Source organism: Salvia miltiorrhiza, chromosome 8, assembly GCF_028751815.1.
Source record: "Salvia miltiorrhiza cultivar Shanhuang (shh) chromosome 8, IMPLAD_Smil_shh, whole genome shotgun sequence".
In the NCBI taxonomy this organism is placed as follows: Eukaryota; Viridiplantae; Streptophyta; class Magnoliopsida; order Lamiales; family Lamiaceae; genus Salvia; species Salvia miltiorrhiza.
Window position 1 is genome coordinate 15,037,200 of NC_080394.1, and position 15,741 is coordinate 15,052,940.

The window sequence follows — 15,741 nt, forward strand, 5'->3', positions numbered from 1 at the left end:
ATTAAAAGAAACAAAGTTTTATCGTTTTATTAGAGTTCTATGTTGGATTCCCTCAAAAAAAAAAATGAGTTCTATGTTGGAGGGTGCAAAGATAAAGCCAACTCTATTTCGGTGCAGTTTCTGCATGAAGGGCGTTTACAATTTTAATAATTTATACTATTGTATTTCAACTAATTAGAGTTGTTTTTTATATATATATATATATATATATATATATAGGAAGAGGTTCTAATAAAAACCTCTGTTAAAATAAGAACTAGGAACCTAATCTTGACCTTTTAAATATTAGATCTAATGGTTAGGATTTAGTCAACAAAAGAAACTGTGCATCTATTATATTTTACTGTGCACTTAAAAATATGCAATTTATGCAATTGAAACCAACAATGCAAAATACTCAAGCAAATCGAAATTGTGCAGCTATGCAATTGAAACTGTGCATCTATGCAATCGAAATTGTGCATCTGTAGTTTAATCTCAGCCCTCTATTTTATTTAAATCAATGGCTTTAAATTGGTTCCTAGTTTTCATCTTAAGAGGGGTTTTTATATTAACCCTACCCTATATATATATATATATATATATATATATATATATATATATATATATATATATACTAGCATTTGCACTCGTGCAATGCACAGAAAATATTTTTATATTTTATTATATATAAAATTGATTATTATATAAAAATTCTAAATATAATTAAAAAATACTATGATTTAAGATAAATATATTTTAGTTTAATATAAAGACAATAAAGAATAATTCATATTAATAAAAAATAATATTGTGAAAAAAGAAAACAATACTATAAGTTAAAAGATAATTGAAAAAAAAATACATTTAGTCAAAGAAGAGAGGAGAGGGGAGAGAGAATTTTCTTAAGTTTTAATCTTTAAATAAATATAATTTTTATGTTTTAAATTCAATATTTACATAGCATATATCAAATTAAAGCTCTTGTCATGATCTTTAATTTGATATGCATATCAAATATTTTATAATTAGTCTAATTTCATAATTTTAAAAAATAAATAAAAATAGAAAAATAAGAATTTAAAGAAAAAAAATGTATAGCTTATAAATAATCCTTCAATTATTCTAACTACAAAATTGCCACTCAATTTTGAAATTGATTTGAAATTGAAAACTCTCTCTTTATATATATATATATATATATATATATATATATATATATATAACCATCAAATTTAATGCATTCGCTGTTAAAATTAATGCACTCAAAAAAATGAAAAAAAAAATGTTCCCTTCAGGATTCGAACTCAGGATCTGCATTCATCCAACAAGATGATGCATCCACCTTATTAGATGTATTCATTAAAATTTAATACAGTGGATGCATCATCTTATTAGATGAATGCAGATCCTGAGTTCAAATTCTCAAGTGAGTAATTTTTGTTTTTATTTTTTTGAGTGCATTAATTTTAACAGCGAATGTATTAATTTTTCCAATGAATGCATTAAATTTAATGGTTCTCACATTCTCACAAATAATACAGTTCTTTTTAAAATCACACTCTCTATATATATATGTTATATGTTGGTAGAGTGGTTAATGAATATAGTTAAATGTGTTAAGTTCGAATAAACCCTTATGCAGTCCTTTAAATTTTTTGTTTATCCTACAAAAAAATATTACTCCGTAAGTCTATGAGTCTATCTAATTGTTTCATCCCAGCTTCCCTAAAAAATTGTTTCATCCCATCTAGCAGATTCAGATGGTCCTAATTCACGAAGCACGATACAATTTCCCTATTTTTTCTTTTCAAAAATACAAGTTAAAAATCATATCTTGAATTGATTTGAACCAATAACTTTCTATAAAAAGGAATTTTGCTCAAAGAAATTAATTCACGATACCAATACCAAATTGAGCTGGTAATTAGTGTTTCATAAGCTTCAAAGTTCTGGGTTGAAATTGATATGATGCTTGGAACGCCCAACTCACGAAGGCCCATTGCTTGAAGTTTCAACAAACCTTAAAACTAAACTGTGAAACACGAACAAACATCAGTGAACAGCAATGGAGTCGGCCAAATCAAACGATACACCAAAAGAAGCAATCTTTCGTCTCTTCGACGACAAACCCCCTTCTGGGTTGAGTTTCTTAGACTTCCCCGAAAAGCCCCTCCCTCCCCCGCCGCCATGCCTCGAATTTCTTCCCTCAGAGGTACTTCTCTATACAAACACACATTTATATTTGAAAAAAAAGATATACTTTGTGATCAACTGTGTGAAGATTTTGGTGGGGAAAGTTACCGACTTGTATGGAATCTGAACTGCAGGTTTCAGCAGATGTGAAGTGCTCTATGGAGCCTGTGAATGTTGCTGGAATTACTCTTCTTAAGGTGAATAACAGTTATATTTACTATCTTTATTTGATAATTAGTTGATTGTGAACTGTGAAGCTCTAAGATTAAATTTTTTTATTAGGTTTTATGTAAAAGGAACGATTTTGTTGTTGTCTTTCTTGCCTTTCTCGTGGGGGATTGGGATTGTGATTTCCTTAGTTGTTGGAGTGAAATAGGGAAGGAGGGTTTTCTTAATTTCACTTTTATAGTTTATGTAGCATTAGATAGTGTGTGTGTGTGTGTGTTTTTTTTTTTTTTTTTTCCTTGGTTTTTTTGGAGGGTAATGTAGCTTTGGATAGTGTAGATTTAACTGAATTGAATGATATTCTTGCAGGGGAGGGTAAGCACTGAGGAGGTGTTTGCACTTTCCAACTCAGATTTAGTACCTGGTAAATATGAAGGTTGGTATAGTTTCTAGATTGATCTATGATATGTGACTATCTTCCTCTATGCAGGCCTTTATGCATACTAATGAATATATATATCGTTCTTGATATGCGTTTGGCCCATTCCTTTCTTATACTTTTTGAAGCGTTTAGGAGTTTATACTCCTAACATGCGGCGGGCATGTTGAGAGACTGATGTTTTGTGGATGGGTGCAGGAGGGTTGAAACTATGGGAGGGCTCACTAGATTTAATTGCAGCCCTTAGCTCAGAGATGCAGAACGGGAGGTTGTCTTTCACTGGGAAGCGAGTTCTTGAGGTGGGGCCTTTAATGCTAAGGTGATTCAACAGTCTTTACTGTGTATACTTATGCTGTAACCTATTATCTGATATTTTTACCGATAGGTTCAAAGATGAACATATTTTGTTTGTGTAGGAGATATCCATCAAAGTAGAGATAGGAGAAGAAATTTCAAGATAAATGTATTTTTACCTAGTTCCTATTTTATACACCTTCTCTATATTTTTCAATCCTTGGTGGATATGCATAAGAGATTAATAGACTGAAAAGTTTTAAATGGAGTTCGAAGCTTTGGTTTCTTCTTGTTAAAAACTGGACTTTGATATATAACTGAAGTAGGTTATGTGATGGCTGACTCATTATAGTAGATTTGTGTTTGAGTTCCCTTTCATGCTTACTTCACTTCATCTATCAGCTTGGATGCGGTCATGGACTTCCCGGTATATTTGCTTGCCAAAAGGTAAGTAAAGGTGCACTGACATTTTGAATTTAATTAGATTTGCCTCATGGACCAGTGATTTCACGACATTGCTTTTGCTGCATTAGGCCGCAGCAGCTGTGCATTTCCAGGACTTCAACGCAGAAGTCCTTCGGTGCCTCACCATTCCCAATGTTACTGCAAATATCAAGGAAAATCCTCAGTATTTGTCTGCTGATGTAAAGGAAGGCGGCATTAGCACTGAGTCTGAGACTCGGTTCTTCTCTGGTGACTGGGGTGAAGTGCACTCGATTCTGGATCAGGCAGCTGGTTACGATGTCATTCTTATGGCAGAGACGGTTTACTCGATTTCTGCACTGCCTAATCTGTACAAACTTATAAAGAAGGTTCAATTTTGGTCTTTTTGTTTATTCTTTTCTATGTTATTGCTTCTCTTTCTAAGAGCAAGCACCCTTCATTTCCTTTCACCAGTGCCTGAGTAGTCCCCATGGAGTTGTATACATGGCAGCAAAGAAATATTATTTTGGGGTTGGTGGAGGATCGAGGCGATTTCTCTCTCTCGTCGAAAAAGATGGTGAGCTATTCTAAGACATTGGTGGGCTCTGTTGATTAATGATTTTCTTTGTTGATTGTCAAGATTTTTCTTCCCTAAAAATATTAAAAGAAAAACACTATAGTGATTGTCAAGATTTCTCTGATGTAGCCTGGTTTTATTTGTTTCATTTCAAGCACGGATAGTAATTGTAAACTCAGACTAATACGAACCTCTACAGGTATTCTTGCCTCTTCCCTGGTTGCGGAGGTTGCAGATGGTTCATCCAATGTTCGAGAGGTCTGGAGGCTTCAACTCAATGAGTTTACAGTACAGAGCAGCGCATAATTCAGCTGGTTTCGAGCCTACTGTAATATACACCTCAGATAATTGGTGCAGCCTCATTTGTGATTTCTGCAAGTTTTAAGTATTGTATTTCCTTTTTAATTTCTTCATGGATACCGTCTTCTATAGTTACTCGTGGCCTAATTTATGTTGATCCAACACCAGATTGTGCAATGGATGTCTTTCATTTTATTTGTCTCTTCAAAATTCCCTTTGCAGTTTGCAGTGCAATTTTCATAAGCTATCCATTAAAGTTACATAGATTATTGCACAAGGTTTTCTGTTTTGCATTCTGTTTTGCAAGTGTGAAATATAACGAGGAGGAAAACGAAGAAAGAAAAAAGAAAAAAGCATTTATTTGTCTCTTCATGCAATTTTCATGAGCTATCCATTAAAGTTACATAGATTCTTCATGCAATTTTCATGAGCTATCCATTAAAGGAACTATCCATTAAAATTACATAGATTATTGCACAAGGTTTTCAAGGTTTTTTGTTTTGCAAGTGTGAATATAACGAGGAGGAACTATCCATTAAAGTTACATAGGTTTTTTGTTTTGCAAGTGTGAATATAACGAGGAGGAAAACGAAGAAAGAAAAAAGAAAAAAACATTTATTTATCTCTTCAAAATTCGCTTTGCAGTGCAATTTTCATGAGCTATCCATTAAAGTTACATAGATTATAACGAAAGAAAGAAAAAAGAAAAAAACATTTATTTATCTCTTCAAAATTCGCTTTGCAGTGCAATTTTCATGAGCTATCCATTAAAGTTACATAGATTATTGCACAAGGTTTTCTGTTTTGCAAGTGTGAAATACAAGTAGAAGGAAAACGAAAGAAAGAAAAAAGAAAGAAAAAAGAAAAAAGCACGAGAGGGCGGTTGAGAAGGATCATGCATCATCCCTGCAGCGGTAGTATCTGGAGCAGCCCCTGTGGTAAGGATTAGAGGGCTCGGGGAGGCAGCCGCTGCCTCGGGAGTAAGGCTGGCCAGCTGCTCCGCCATTGCAGACGGGCTGGTCAGGTTTGAGAGCTCCGGGTGAGATGTATTTCTTCTGCCCAAGAAACCTTCTGCTGATATCTGATTCCATCAGCATCTCCAAGTCTTTGCTGCATTCAGCAATGGAACCTATGCATGGCGATGGCGAGGGCACCGTTCCGTTGAAGGAAGCGGCGTTGATCGGAGGAGTGAGGGTAAGGAATAGGAAGAAGACATGAAAAAGGAAGGTAATGTGCATTGCTTCCATTAGTTTTACTTGAGAGTTTTCAGCAGCACTGAGATTCAGCAAAGCTTATAAAGTTGGGATAGTGGAAGACACACTATGAGCACTTCACCTAAACAAAAACTATTACATAATATTTTATTGTGAAAATACAAAAAAATGTCACAGTCTTTGGACTTTTTTTCAATAATGTCATATTTTTTTATTAATTTTTATCAAATTGGTACACGATGTTTCAATATTTTATTAAGAAAATGTCAGGAGATTAATTTTCTAGCTTTGAAATGTCTAAGTGGCTGTTTGAATGTAACATTGAATATCTACTCTCACTGTGTCCTCATGGCCACATAGACATTTTGACGCTGATATAAAATAAACTAATATTATTTCCGTGCGATACACAATGATACCTATTTAATTAAAATAGTAAAAAAAATTATATTTTTAGAATATTATATTTAAAAAATAAAATTCTATAAATTACTTATATTTTTATATAAAATAGCTCTAATAAGGATAGCAGCATTAAAATGAAAATGAAACCGTCTTATAGTTTGAGGCTTATCAAATAATCGACTAAGATCTTGACAAAATCTTTTTATCTAATGATTATTATTATCTATTTAAAATTTCCACCAAAATATATAGATATTTTTCTTTCAGATTTTCTATTAGTCTTGAAAGGGTTTTTGGAACGTTTAGTTACTTTTTTACTGATTTGGATTTCACAGCATATTTTTTTGAGGCGTTAATTGACTGTAAATCCACAAATTATTAGTGAATTTTGATATTTTTTTTTAACTATATAAAGTTGTGATATAAATACACTTAATTTTAATTTCGTCCAAATCAAAACCATACATGGCAAAATTAAAGATGATATAATATATACACATTATATTAAAAATAACTTATACAAAATTTATACTGAAATATATACCGTACTAATATATATATATATGTGTGTGTGTGTGTGTGCGCGCGCGCGCGCACGCGCGTGTGCATGTGAGTGTTAATATATTATATTTAATACACTTTTTTATTTTTAGTGAATATATAGTTTAATTTTAAAATTTGGATTTAGATAAAATAATAATACAACATAGAAACTATGAAAATGACTTATTGGAAAATCATTTATTGGAGAACCATTATCGATTTTTCTTTAAAAATAAAAAATAAAAGTAAATTGAAGAGTTTAATTTTGTATTAGCACATCATTTAAATTTACTGAAATTGCATACATTTTATTTTGAAAAAACTATGAAAATGTGATAAATTATATCAATAGAAAAAATTATAACAAACAAATATATGTATAATCTAGAGTAGACGAAATGAATAAAAAAATTAGAAATAAAAAATTATATTCATAAATAGTAAGGTGATTTTTGGCTGGAACATATGAATTACTACTATTTTTGAAAGTGGTTGTGCTTCTATATATATATATAGATATATAGATATAGAAAATTATCTATATAGTTTCTAAAAATATTAAAGTGATTTTGGGGGGAATATATAACTTACTATTTATGTTAATGGTTGAGCTTTTATATATATATATATATATATATATATATATATATATATATATATATATATATAGGGAGAGGTTCAAATAAGAACCACTAATAAAATAAGAACGGAGAACCATTTTAAGCCATTCGATCATCAAGATCTACGGTGGATGCATCATCTTGGTGGATGGATGCAGGTGCAGGGTTCGAATCCTGAAGGGAGCAAAAAAATTATTTTTTTCGGATGCATTAAATTTAATAGCGGATGCATTAATTTCTATAGCAGATGCAGTAATTTTATTGGTTCTTATATATAGAGATATAGATATAGATATAGATAGATGTTGAAACTTTGAGGCATTTTCTGGCACTTTTTCTATTTATTTCGTGTATCAATATATGTAATGTATATATATTTAGTTGAGTTATAATGAGATCACCTTTAATTTAAAATCTAAGCTTTAGATAATTTTTTTTGAAGGCTTTAATCAAGTTATAAAATTTGGTCTACCCACTGAGACGGAAAAGAATCAACACTAATAAGGTAAAATACCTACTCCTCAATTTACCTTTTATTCGAGTTTTATTTGCTCTTAATTTCTTTGAAATTTTAAAGATTCGAAATGCACAAAGACTACGATTTATCCTTATGAACAAAAAATTATACTGCTAAATTCTAAATACTTGAAATCAACAATAACTACGATTTCATGAACAATGACACGAATTATATCAATAATATATAATAAAATATGATTCTAAAAAAATAATATGTTCATAATTTATAATAACGAATAAAAAATGCATAAGACACGCATATGCTATAAAAATTAGGAACACATTAAAGATTTAATTTTTTGTTATAGGAAATATTTTTGGACGACATGTTTCCATAATTAAACAAGTAAAATCTCTTCAATTGAAGAATTCATGGTTATGATATATAAAACTTTACAAACGTAACATTAACATTAAATAAAAATAATAATTAACTTAAATAGATATTAACCATAAAATTTATATATCTCATACTCTAGATTAATTTTTTTTCACTATATTTAACCATTCTCATTTGATCATTTATACATATATGAGTGGTCTGTAAGTCTCTCAAAATTGAATACAAAAAAAGTCAACAAAACACTTGCTTAAAAAAAACGAGTGTAATTCAAAAAAAAAAAAAAAAAAAACGAGTGAGCATTTGAATGATATGTTTTGACAATTGAATGAGTTTGTGGATAGGCACCTCCATAATTGCCTTTGAGTGCGCCCAACAAAATTAGTAGAACCTTCTCATGGAAATCATTTTTATTTTATTTTATTTTTCAAAAAAGAAAAGTCATTTTATTTTATATGTGCTGTGGTACTGCTATAATTCTAAATACAGCGGCCCCAATTTATGATTTACATACCCAATTCTAAATATAATAGAATATTTTTTTGATGGAAAAACTATTTCTATAATATTTAATATTATCTTTTGTTGATTATAAGATAATACGGAGTAGCCATTTTCTTTGCTTCCCCTTAAGCCCCCACCCCCAATTGGAAGTAGCAAACAAATATGGGCTTAACATATTGCCCACCCATGAACAAAATTGTCAAATACTAAGGATACTAATGGCTCGATTATAAGCATCAAATAATTTTAAATTATGCGTCTGGTTGATCGAGTTGTATTATTTTAATTTATTGTTCAATGGTTACGAGTCTATGTATACTATTTACCACCGCATAAAAAAATTTAAACCAAAAATTAGTGAGCTGCTTTATCGTACGGACATAAAATAAATACATTAATAAAAGATTAAAATAGAAAAACTGAAAAATTGCATTGAAATATAAATTAGAACAAACTCAAAGTCGAGTCAAAGAGTCATCTATAAGACGAGATACACTCCTATATGCTCATGGTAAGGCGTTCGTCCAAAAGATGAAATGACTTCGTCCTTCAAAATAGCAGCACCACAAACTAAGAAGGCTCCGACGAATTAGATGAGACAAGAGCAAAGCGAACTATAAAATTCTGAGCATGAGAACATGGTAGATCTAGAAATTGTTATTTGGTGGGGTGGGGGCTTGAATTTGCTGAAGTATGATGTCTGAAAGTAGGCGTACTGGGCGAGGGCGAGAACTCTCGAGTCAATTTTTTTTAGCATTTCATACAATTCATTTTTATATCCAAGTATAATCTTAATGGACTTAGGATTGGAACTCAGTCACTTATTGGAATAATGGGGAATTGTCATATTGATCAAGAGTGAGAGACATGAGCTACTATTGGTTGCTGCTGATGTTTGCTCAGGAATTCGTGCCATGTTAATTTTTGCTTAAGAACTTGCGTATTGACTCACCTTAATTTTATATGTTGAGAAGTTTTCTTTTGTTTCTTTAGGTTGGGTTGGACTATGAGTTGAGTTATGTAGATATTAGGAATAATTTAACTATTAGTATTTTTTCTCATTTTATATATTTGCTCATTTTTTATCGTGATGACATGTCATATATATACTTGATTACATGAATATATTTGCGTAGCATAAATATGACTGTCTGACAAAACAACAAAATAGAACTCACAGTGTAAATAATTTAAGATGTGATCATTAGCTTTTTGGACGCCTGAAATCCGGCACAGCATCATATATTATGCGATGATAATTTTATTACACAAAATGGTTTTGAAATAACTTTTTCTTAAAAAGTTATGATTCAAGTTGGGTTCAATCTATTAGGATAACTTAATATTTTAGCATGCTTTTACACAACTAAACCTCATCCGCCACCTCTATCATCGCATGTGCATCTTCACTCCAATACCACAGCGCAATTATTTTCTTGTCAAAAAATTTAAAAAATTACTAGCATGTTACCTTTTGGTTTTGGATGTTCGAACCACCGTTTAGAGATTTTTTTTTTTTTTTGAAACAGAGAGAAAAATATTTATTAATTGAATTATAATTTATCATCGTTATGTAAGTATTAAGTATTGTATTTTATAAATACCGTAAAATTTATTTTACATAATATTAAATAAATTCATAAATTTTATAAGCTAAAAACTTTCTTTGGTCTGACTTGGGCCCAGGGGAGGAGCTAGGCCCCTAAAGATTAGGAGGCAAAAACTTTGTCCCTTTTTTTTCAAAATTTTGGTGGGGCAAGAATTTTTTTTTTTATAATTATACATATATATATATATATGAATACTTTAGCTATATTAAAAAAAATTGAGGGGGCAATTGCCCCACTTACTTAAGCTGTAGCTCCGCCACTGCTTGGGCCAATTCAAAAAATCATCCATTTTAATAAGATAATAATTTTTAGAGAATTCATTTATAAATATATAGGTCTCGTTAATATTATAAATTATAAATTCTTAAAATATTACAATTAGAATACTATAGTAACTTATAAAAAATATTAGCTTGTGTTTAGATGAAATTTCATCCCTAACTTTTCTAATTGCATGTATAAAGTTCTGAGGTTGAGTTTCTTCAATTGCAATAAAAAATTGTGAAGAGTTGTTGTCGCTTTTAATACTTTCTTTTTTGTGATTGTTTCAAGTAGTGTGAACCATTTTTAGCAAGAATTTTCAATTGGAGACGAGGGATTGAACTTGTTGAATTATGGGCAGCGCTCTTAGTTTTTGGTTTTTTTTTTTACAATTCTTACAGTTCACTTTTTATTATTTATTTATAAAAAAATAAGTATAATAGTAATAAAACGAATAATATTTCATACATTTAATAGTTCTAATACATTACATTTAATCTAAAAATAGACAATTAGCGACCTAGTTATTTCAATTTGAGAAAATAATGACAATTGATTTTAACGTGTATTCATTAATTGAAAACATTGCAAGATTCTCTTGTTATCAATTGTTGATCCTTCTAACTATACACAACTAAACTATCATTCATTACTCATCTTTCAACGATTCAATGTTACCCCTCTCTCTGAATTCAATTTACATGTTATAAAATAAAAAAATATAATAACTATGAAAATTTGGAGGTGGGCTAATTAAACCCTATATATCTCCACCACCGACTTGATCATCATTAGTGATAATGAATGGATAGATACATGAATTGAATTGCTAAACCCTATATATCTCCACCACCGACTTGATCATCATTAGTTATAATGAATGGATAGATACATGAATTTATTTAATTCAAATACACTAAATTGAAACATTATCTCTATTTGTCTTTACATATTTTTATCTAAAATTGTTATTTCTAAAATTAAGAAAACAATCTTACTAAATAGAGATTTTATAAAGAAAGAAAAAAAAAAACCTAGAAAATTCTTGAAAGCACAATACGCAAATTAAGGGTCAGACCTCACTAAAACCTACTGAAAATAAGCCTAAAGGGAAAAACTTTAAGAAGAAAAAAGAGTGTATATCTGAAAGGAATGCCGAAAACGGATAAAAATAGTAAAACAGAAACAAATCAACGACTCAAGCAAAACAAAAAAGAAAGCAGAAAGCTGAGTTTTAGACTAGCCATCACCCGGCATTTGCCATCATCCAACCCCGAAAGGCTGTGACTATGCAAAGGCCAGAACCTAAATTTCGGACTAATCATCACACCTATAACGTAGTAAAGAAAGGGAACCTAGCAAAAACAAAGAGGACCCAAACAAAAACAAATAGGACCCAAGACTTGAGGTTAATGTCACCAAAACTCGTTGAGAAGCCCAAAGAGAGTATACGAGCGCGAGAAGCCAATGCTCAACTCTCCACAAAAACTTGATGCCAACAGAATATATCGATGGCCGGAAATCTGTGGAAAAAAGTGTCAAAGAGTTGCTTAGCCCAATTCCCGCCCCACTCTTTCAGACACTACCCAAAAGTCTCAAAAACACTCTCCAAAATTTATTAAAACCATGGTGATTTATTAACAAAACACTCTATAAATTAATAAATTATTAATTATATAATGCTCTAAATTAATAAATTTTTTAAGTTCCAAAGTCATTAATTTATAGAGCTTTTACTGTATATAAAATGAAATTTTTAATTATAACAGGCAAGACAATGAAACCACTTGTCCTAGCTATGATCTGCAGATTATTGCATAGAAATGTGGGTTTATTCCGTGTGCACCAAAAATAGTGACAACGAGTTCTATGGAGTGAAATTCTACTGGTAGTAAGATTTGATTTTATTTTTCAACACAATATCAAATACCATTAAGAACAAGAATATTAAAGCAAAGGTTATTATTAAAAAATAGTCCGAATTTTGACATCATGGTAATTTTTTAATCTGAATTTGTAAAAACTACAATTGAACTTATTTACATTGTTTAGTTCGGTCAAATTTTCATTCGCTTAAGAGTTCAAATTTTAATCTAATTTAAAATTAGACGTTTGGAAATTGATGTGGAGATTAAAAATATATATATACATATATTGTAATTCTTTTTTTATTGTCAAATCAGCTTCGAAACGAGCCATGTCACTCCTCAGTTAAATTTTTTGACTCAAACTATAAATTGAACCACATACCATAAATTAAAAATTTGGACTATTTTCTAATAATAACCCCAAACACAATACAAAATCTCGAGGCTCAGTCCATGAAACGTTACATAATAATTCGCATCTCAATGAAACTGTCCAACTTAAAAGAAAGAAATTTACTCAAAACTTCTTTGACAATTTCCCGCAATACCTTGCTTGCTAGTAGGATTTATTATGCATGCTATGAAATGAATGTTCAATATTTACGAAGTTAATACACACACATCTTTTATTTTATTTTTCCAAATTGATTTAATAGGATTATTTTGACCAATTAGATTTACAATCATATGAATCGAGCATCTCCAGCTGAAAAATTTAGAATACTTCTTTTTTTATTTATTTAGTTTTAATAATATGTAAACAAGTCTATTTAAATGAATGAAAATAAAAACTACAATTCAAAATAATATAAAAGCATAATTTATTCTAATTCTCTGAATTAGAATACTCTAATTGTAATGTAATTTTTATAATCTTTATAATTTAATGCGCTTTATTTTAAATTTCGTGAACCTCTTTATTACTAAATTAAATTACACATCATTATGCTATATATATTTATCATATATGATTGAATAATCTGTAGTAAAAATTTATACTAATAGAAATTCAAAACAAAGAAATTTCTATAATATAGGGCTCAATATCATAAACGTTTGTTTATTTACGTTTTTCTGTTAATATTTTTTGTGATTTTTTAGTTATTTCGTTTTGTTGTGTTTTTTTTTTCTATTATAAAGAGGATCAATAATAGTTGCTCATTAATTATCCTTCCTTAAAAAACATAAAGAAACCTATTTGTATTTCGGATAACGGAAATAGTAGCGTGGAATGATCTCATAATTGCTTCTAAACATATACCCCACAATTCTTGTTTTTTTTTTGAGAGGATATACCTTACAATTCTAACCACACAAGTATTCCACATTTATATATCTTCAGCTTGACTTTTTAGACCCCATATGTGAAATTTCTTCACATAATTCAAATCACTTCGTTTCGGTCAAGTTCACTAAATGCTAATGGTAATTATACAAGTGAATTAGCGTCAATAATAATGATACAAACCATAATGCATGCGTCCATCAACAATTTCTTATTTCTCAAACTACCGTGTAACCCGTCGAAATTCGACGAGAATTATTTTATGTCATCATTTATAATTATTTTATATTATTTTTATTACTATAGCATATAAAATAGTTTATATATAAATTATTTCTTTAATTAATTTGATATGATCAAATTAAATTAGTAATACAATATTTGAAATAATATTAATCTTAATCACTTTCGCCAATTAAATATAGGTTGTGATAATAGAAATATATTTTTATATAAATATTCATTTGATGAAGTTTATAAAAAGTAGAAGTGGGATTGAAGATATATTTTAGAAGAAAAAACATGTAAATTTATGATGTACGATTGATGTGTCGCATCTGCTGTTAATCGTGTATCGATAATATTTACTCTCTTCATCCCTCAAACATTTTTTTTTCTATCGTGGTTCGTCCCCAAAACATCTTCCTAACCTGTTTTTGGAAACAATTTCACTAATTATTATTCTTATAATTTCATTTTTTTGTGGGACTCGTTCTCCACTATCACTATCACTCTTATAATTTCACTTTTTGTGGGACCTATTCTCCACTTATCAAATAAATAAATAACTTTTAGTAAAACTAACTTGTGTCATCCTCTCTTAAGAAGATGTTTGGGGAACGGAGGGAGTATTAAGTTTGTTCAAATTTTTTAAATTTGACGGATAAGAAATAATTTAACTAAACATGTGTCATCTGAGTATCATCTCATATGGACCTAATAAGACCAGATAATCATATGAAGCTCTAAAGACCACATATGACATTTGAACGTCAAAATTTTGAAAACTATATTATTTGGAGTTTGAAATACCACATCTGAATTTTGAGCATCATCTTGTATGGAACTTGAAGATTATAACTTACTTGTGAGTATCATTTTGTCTAGAATTTATGAAACTATAATTAAGTTATGAGAATAATCTCGTCTCAAACTTTAAACAACATCGTCAAATTTGAAATCATATTCAATCATATATATATATATATGGAAGGGTTAAAATAAGAGCATTTCTTAAGATATAAAATAAGAATCATTTTCAGCCTTTAGATCATCAAAATCTACGGTTGATTCGTAATACTGTTGGATGGATTTATGGTCCTGAGTTCGAATCTCAAAGATAGCAAAAATTTATATTTCACAATTCATACCTTTATACAGCAAATTCATACGTGTTCTACATAAAATTCATACATTAAAAATTGCTCTTATTTCATATTTTAAAATGTGATCTCGCTATATATATATATATATACATATATATATATATAGTTAATTATTTAAGTAAATACATCTATATATAAACGTATTATATATATACATATTAATTTGTATGATGTGATAAACTTAAACTAATATTATATAATAAAATAAAATACAAATATAAATCTTTTTTAGATATGAAAATTGATTAAAAATTCAGAAAAAAATAAGAATGAATGAAAATTGAAGAAAATTAAAACAGAGTGATTATACGGCGCCGCGTAGGATATGATTTATTTTGCTATTATATATATATAGATAGATTGGGCATAGACATGTATTTTATTTATTTATAACATTTAGTTGAAGAATATCTTTTCTAAAAAATGAATTGACATTTGAATTGATTGCTTTTCGTGGATTAATTTATTGGTATACATTATTTAAATTTTAGTCACACTTGAAACAATCTCAATTAAGTGGGTATAAGGATTCCTATTCTGGATGTCATCATTTTATTAAGTTAAAATTTTCAAGTGAAACATTTTTTTTTTTTGAGAGGATATACCTCACAATTCTAACCACACAAGTATTCCACATTTATATTTATCTTCAGCTTGACTTTTTAGACCCCATATGTGATTGTGAAATTTCTTCACATAATTTTTTTTTTTGAAGCAAAATTTCTTCACATAATTCAAATCACTTCGTTTCGGTCAAGTTCACTAAATGCTAATGGTAATTATACAAGTGAATTGGCGTCAATAATAATGATAC

General features: G+C 29.4%; 2 protein-coding genes across 2 annotated transcripts; one reads left to right on the forward strand and one right to left on the reverse strand.

Moving 5' to 3' along the window:
* The first annotated feature begins 1,720 nt into the window (after window positions 1-1,720).
* On the forward strand, window positions 1,721-4,583 carry LOC131001327 (uncharacterized). Its single transcript, XM_057927690.1, has 8 exons — window positions 1,721-2,194; window positions 2,310-2,372; window positions 2,710-2,776; window positions 2,978-3,078; window positions 3,476-3,520; window positions 3,607-3,885; window positions 3,971-4,073; window positions 4,273-4,583. Exons 1-8 carry the CDS (start codon window positions 2,048-2,050, stop codon window positions 4,377-4,379), a joined length of 912 nt encoding a protein of 303 aa, XP_057783673.1. The 5' UTR covers window positions 1,721-2,047; the 3' UTR covers window positions 4,380-4,583.
* A 487-nt stretch (window positions 4,584-5,070) lies between these two features.
* Window positions 5,071-5,701, reverse strand: LOC131001328 (protein RALF-like 32). Its single transcript, XM_057927691.1, has one exon. It carries the CDS (start codon window positions 5,618-5,620, stop codon window positions 5,267-5,269), a length of 354 nt encoding a protein of 117 aa, XP_057783674.1. The 5' UTR covers window positions 5,621-5,701; the 3' UTR covers window positions 5,071-5,266.
* Window positions 5,702-15,741: the final 10,040 nt, after the last annotated feature.

Excerpts from the sequence above, each read along its gene's own strand:
- LOC131001327 (XM_057927690.1), top strand. The coding sequence starts at position 2,048 with ATGGAGTCGGCCAAATCAAACGATACACCAAAAGAAGCAATCTTTCGT. Across the intron at positions 3,521-3,606 it reads GTATATTTGCTTGCCAAAAG|GCCGCAGCAGCTGTGCATTT; the intron begins GTAAGTAAAGGT and ends TTGCTGCATTAG. Across the intron at positions 4,074-4,272 it reads CTCTCTCGTCGAAAAAGATG|GTATTCTTGCCTCTTCCCTG; the intron begins GTGAGCTATTCT and ends GAACCTCTACAG.
- LOC131001328 (XM_057927691.1), bottom strand. The coding sequence starts at position 5,620 with ATGGAAGCAATGCACATTACCTTCCTTTTTCATGTCTTCTTCCTATTC.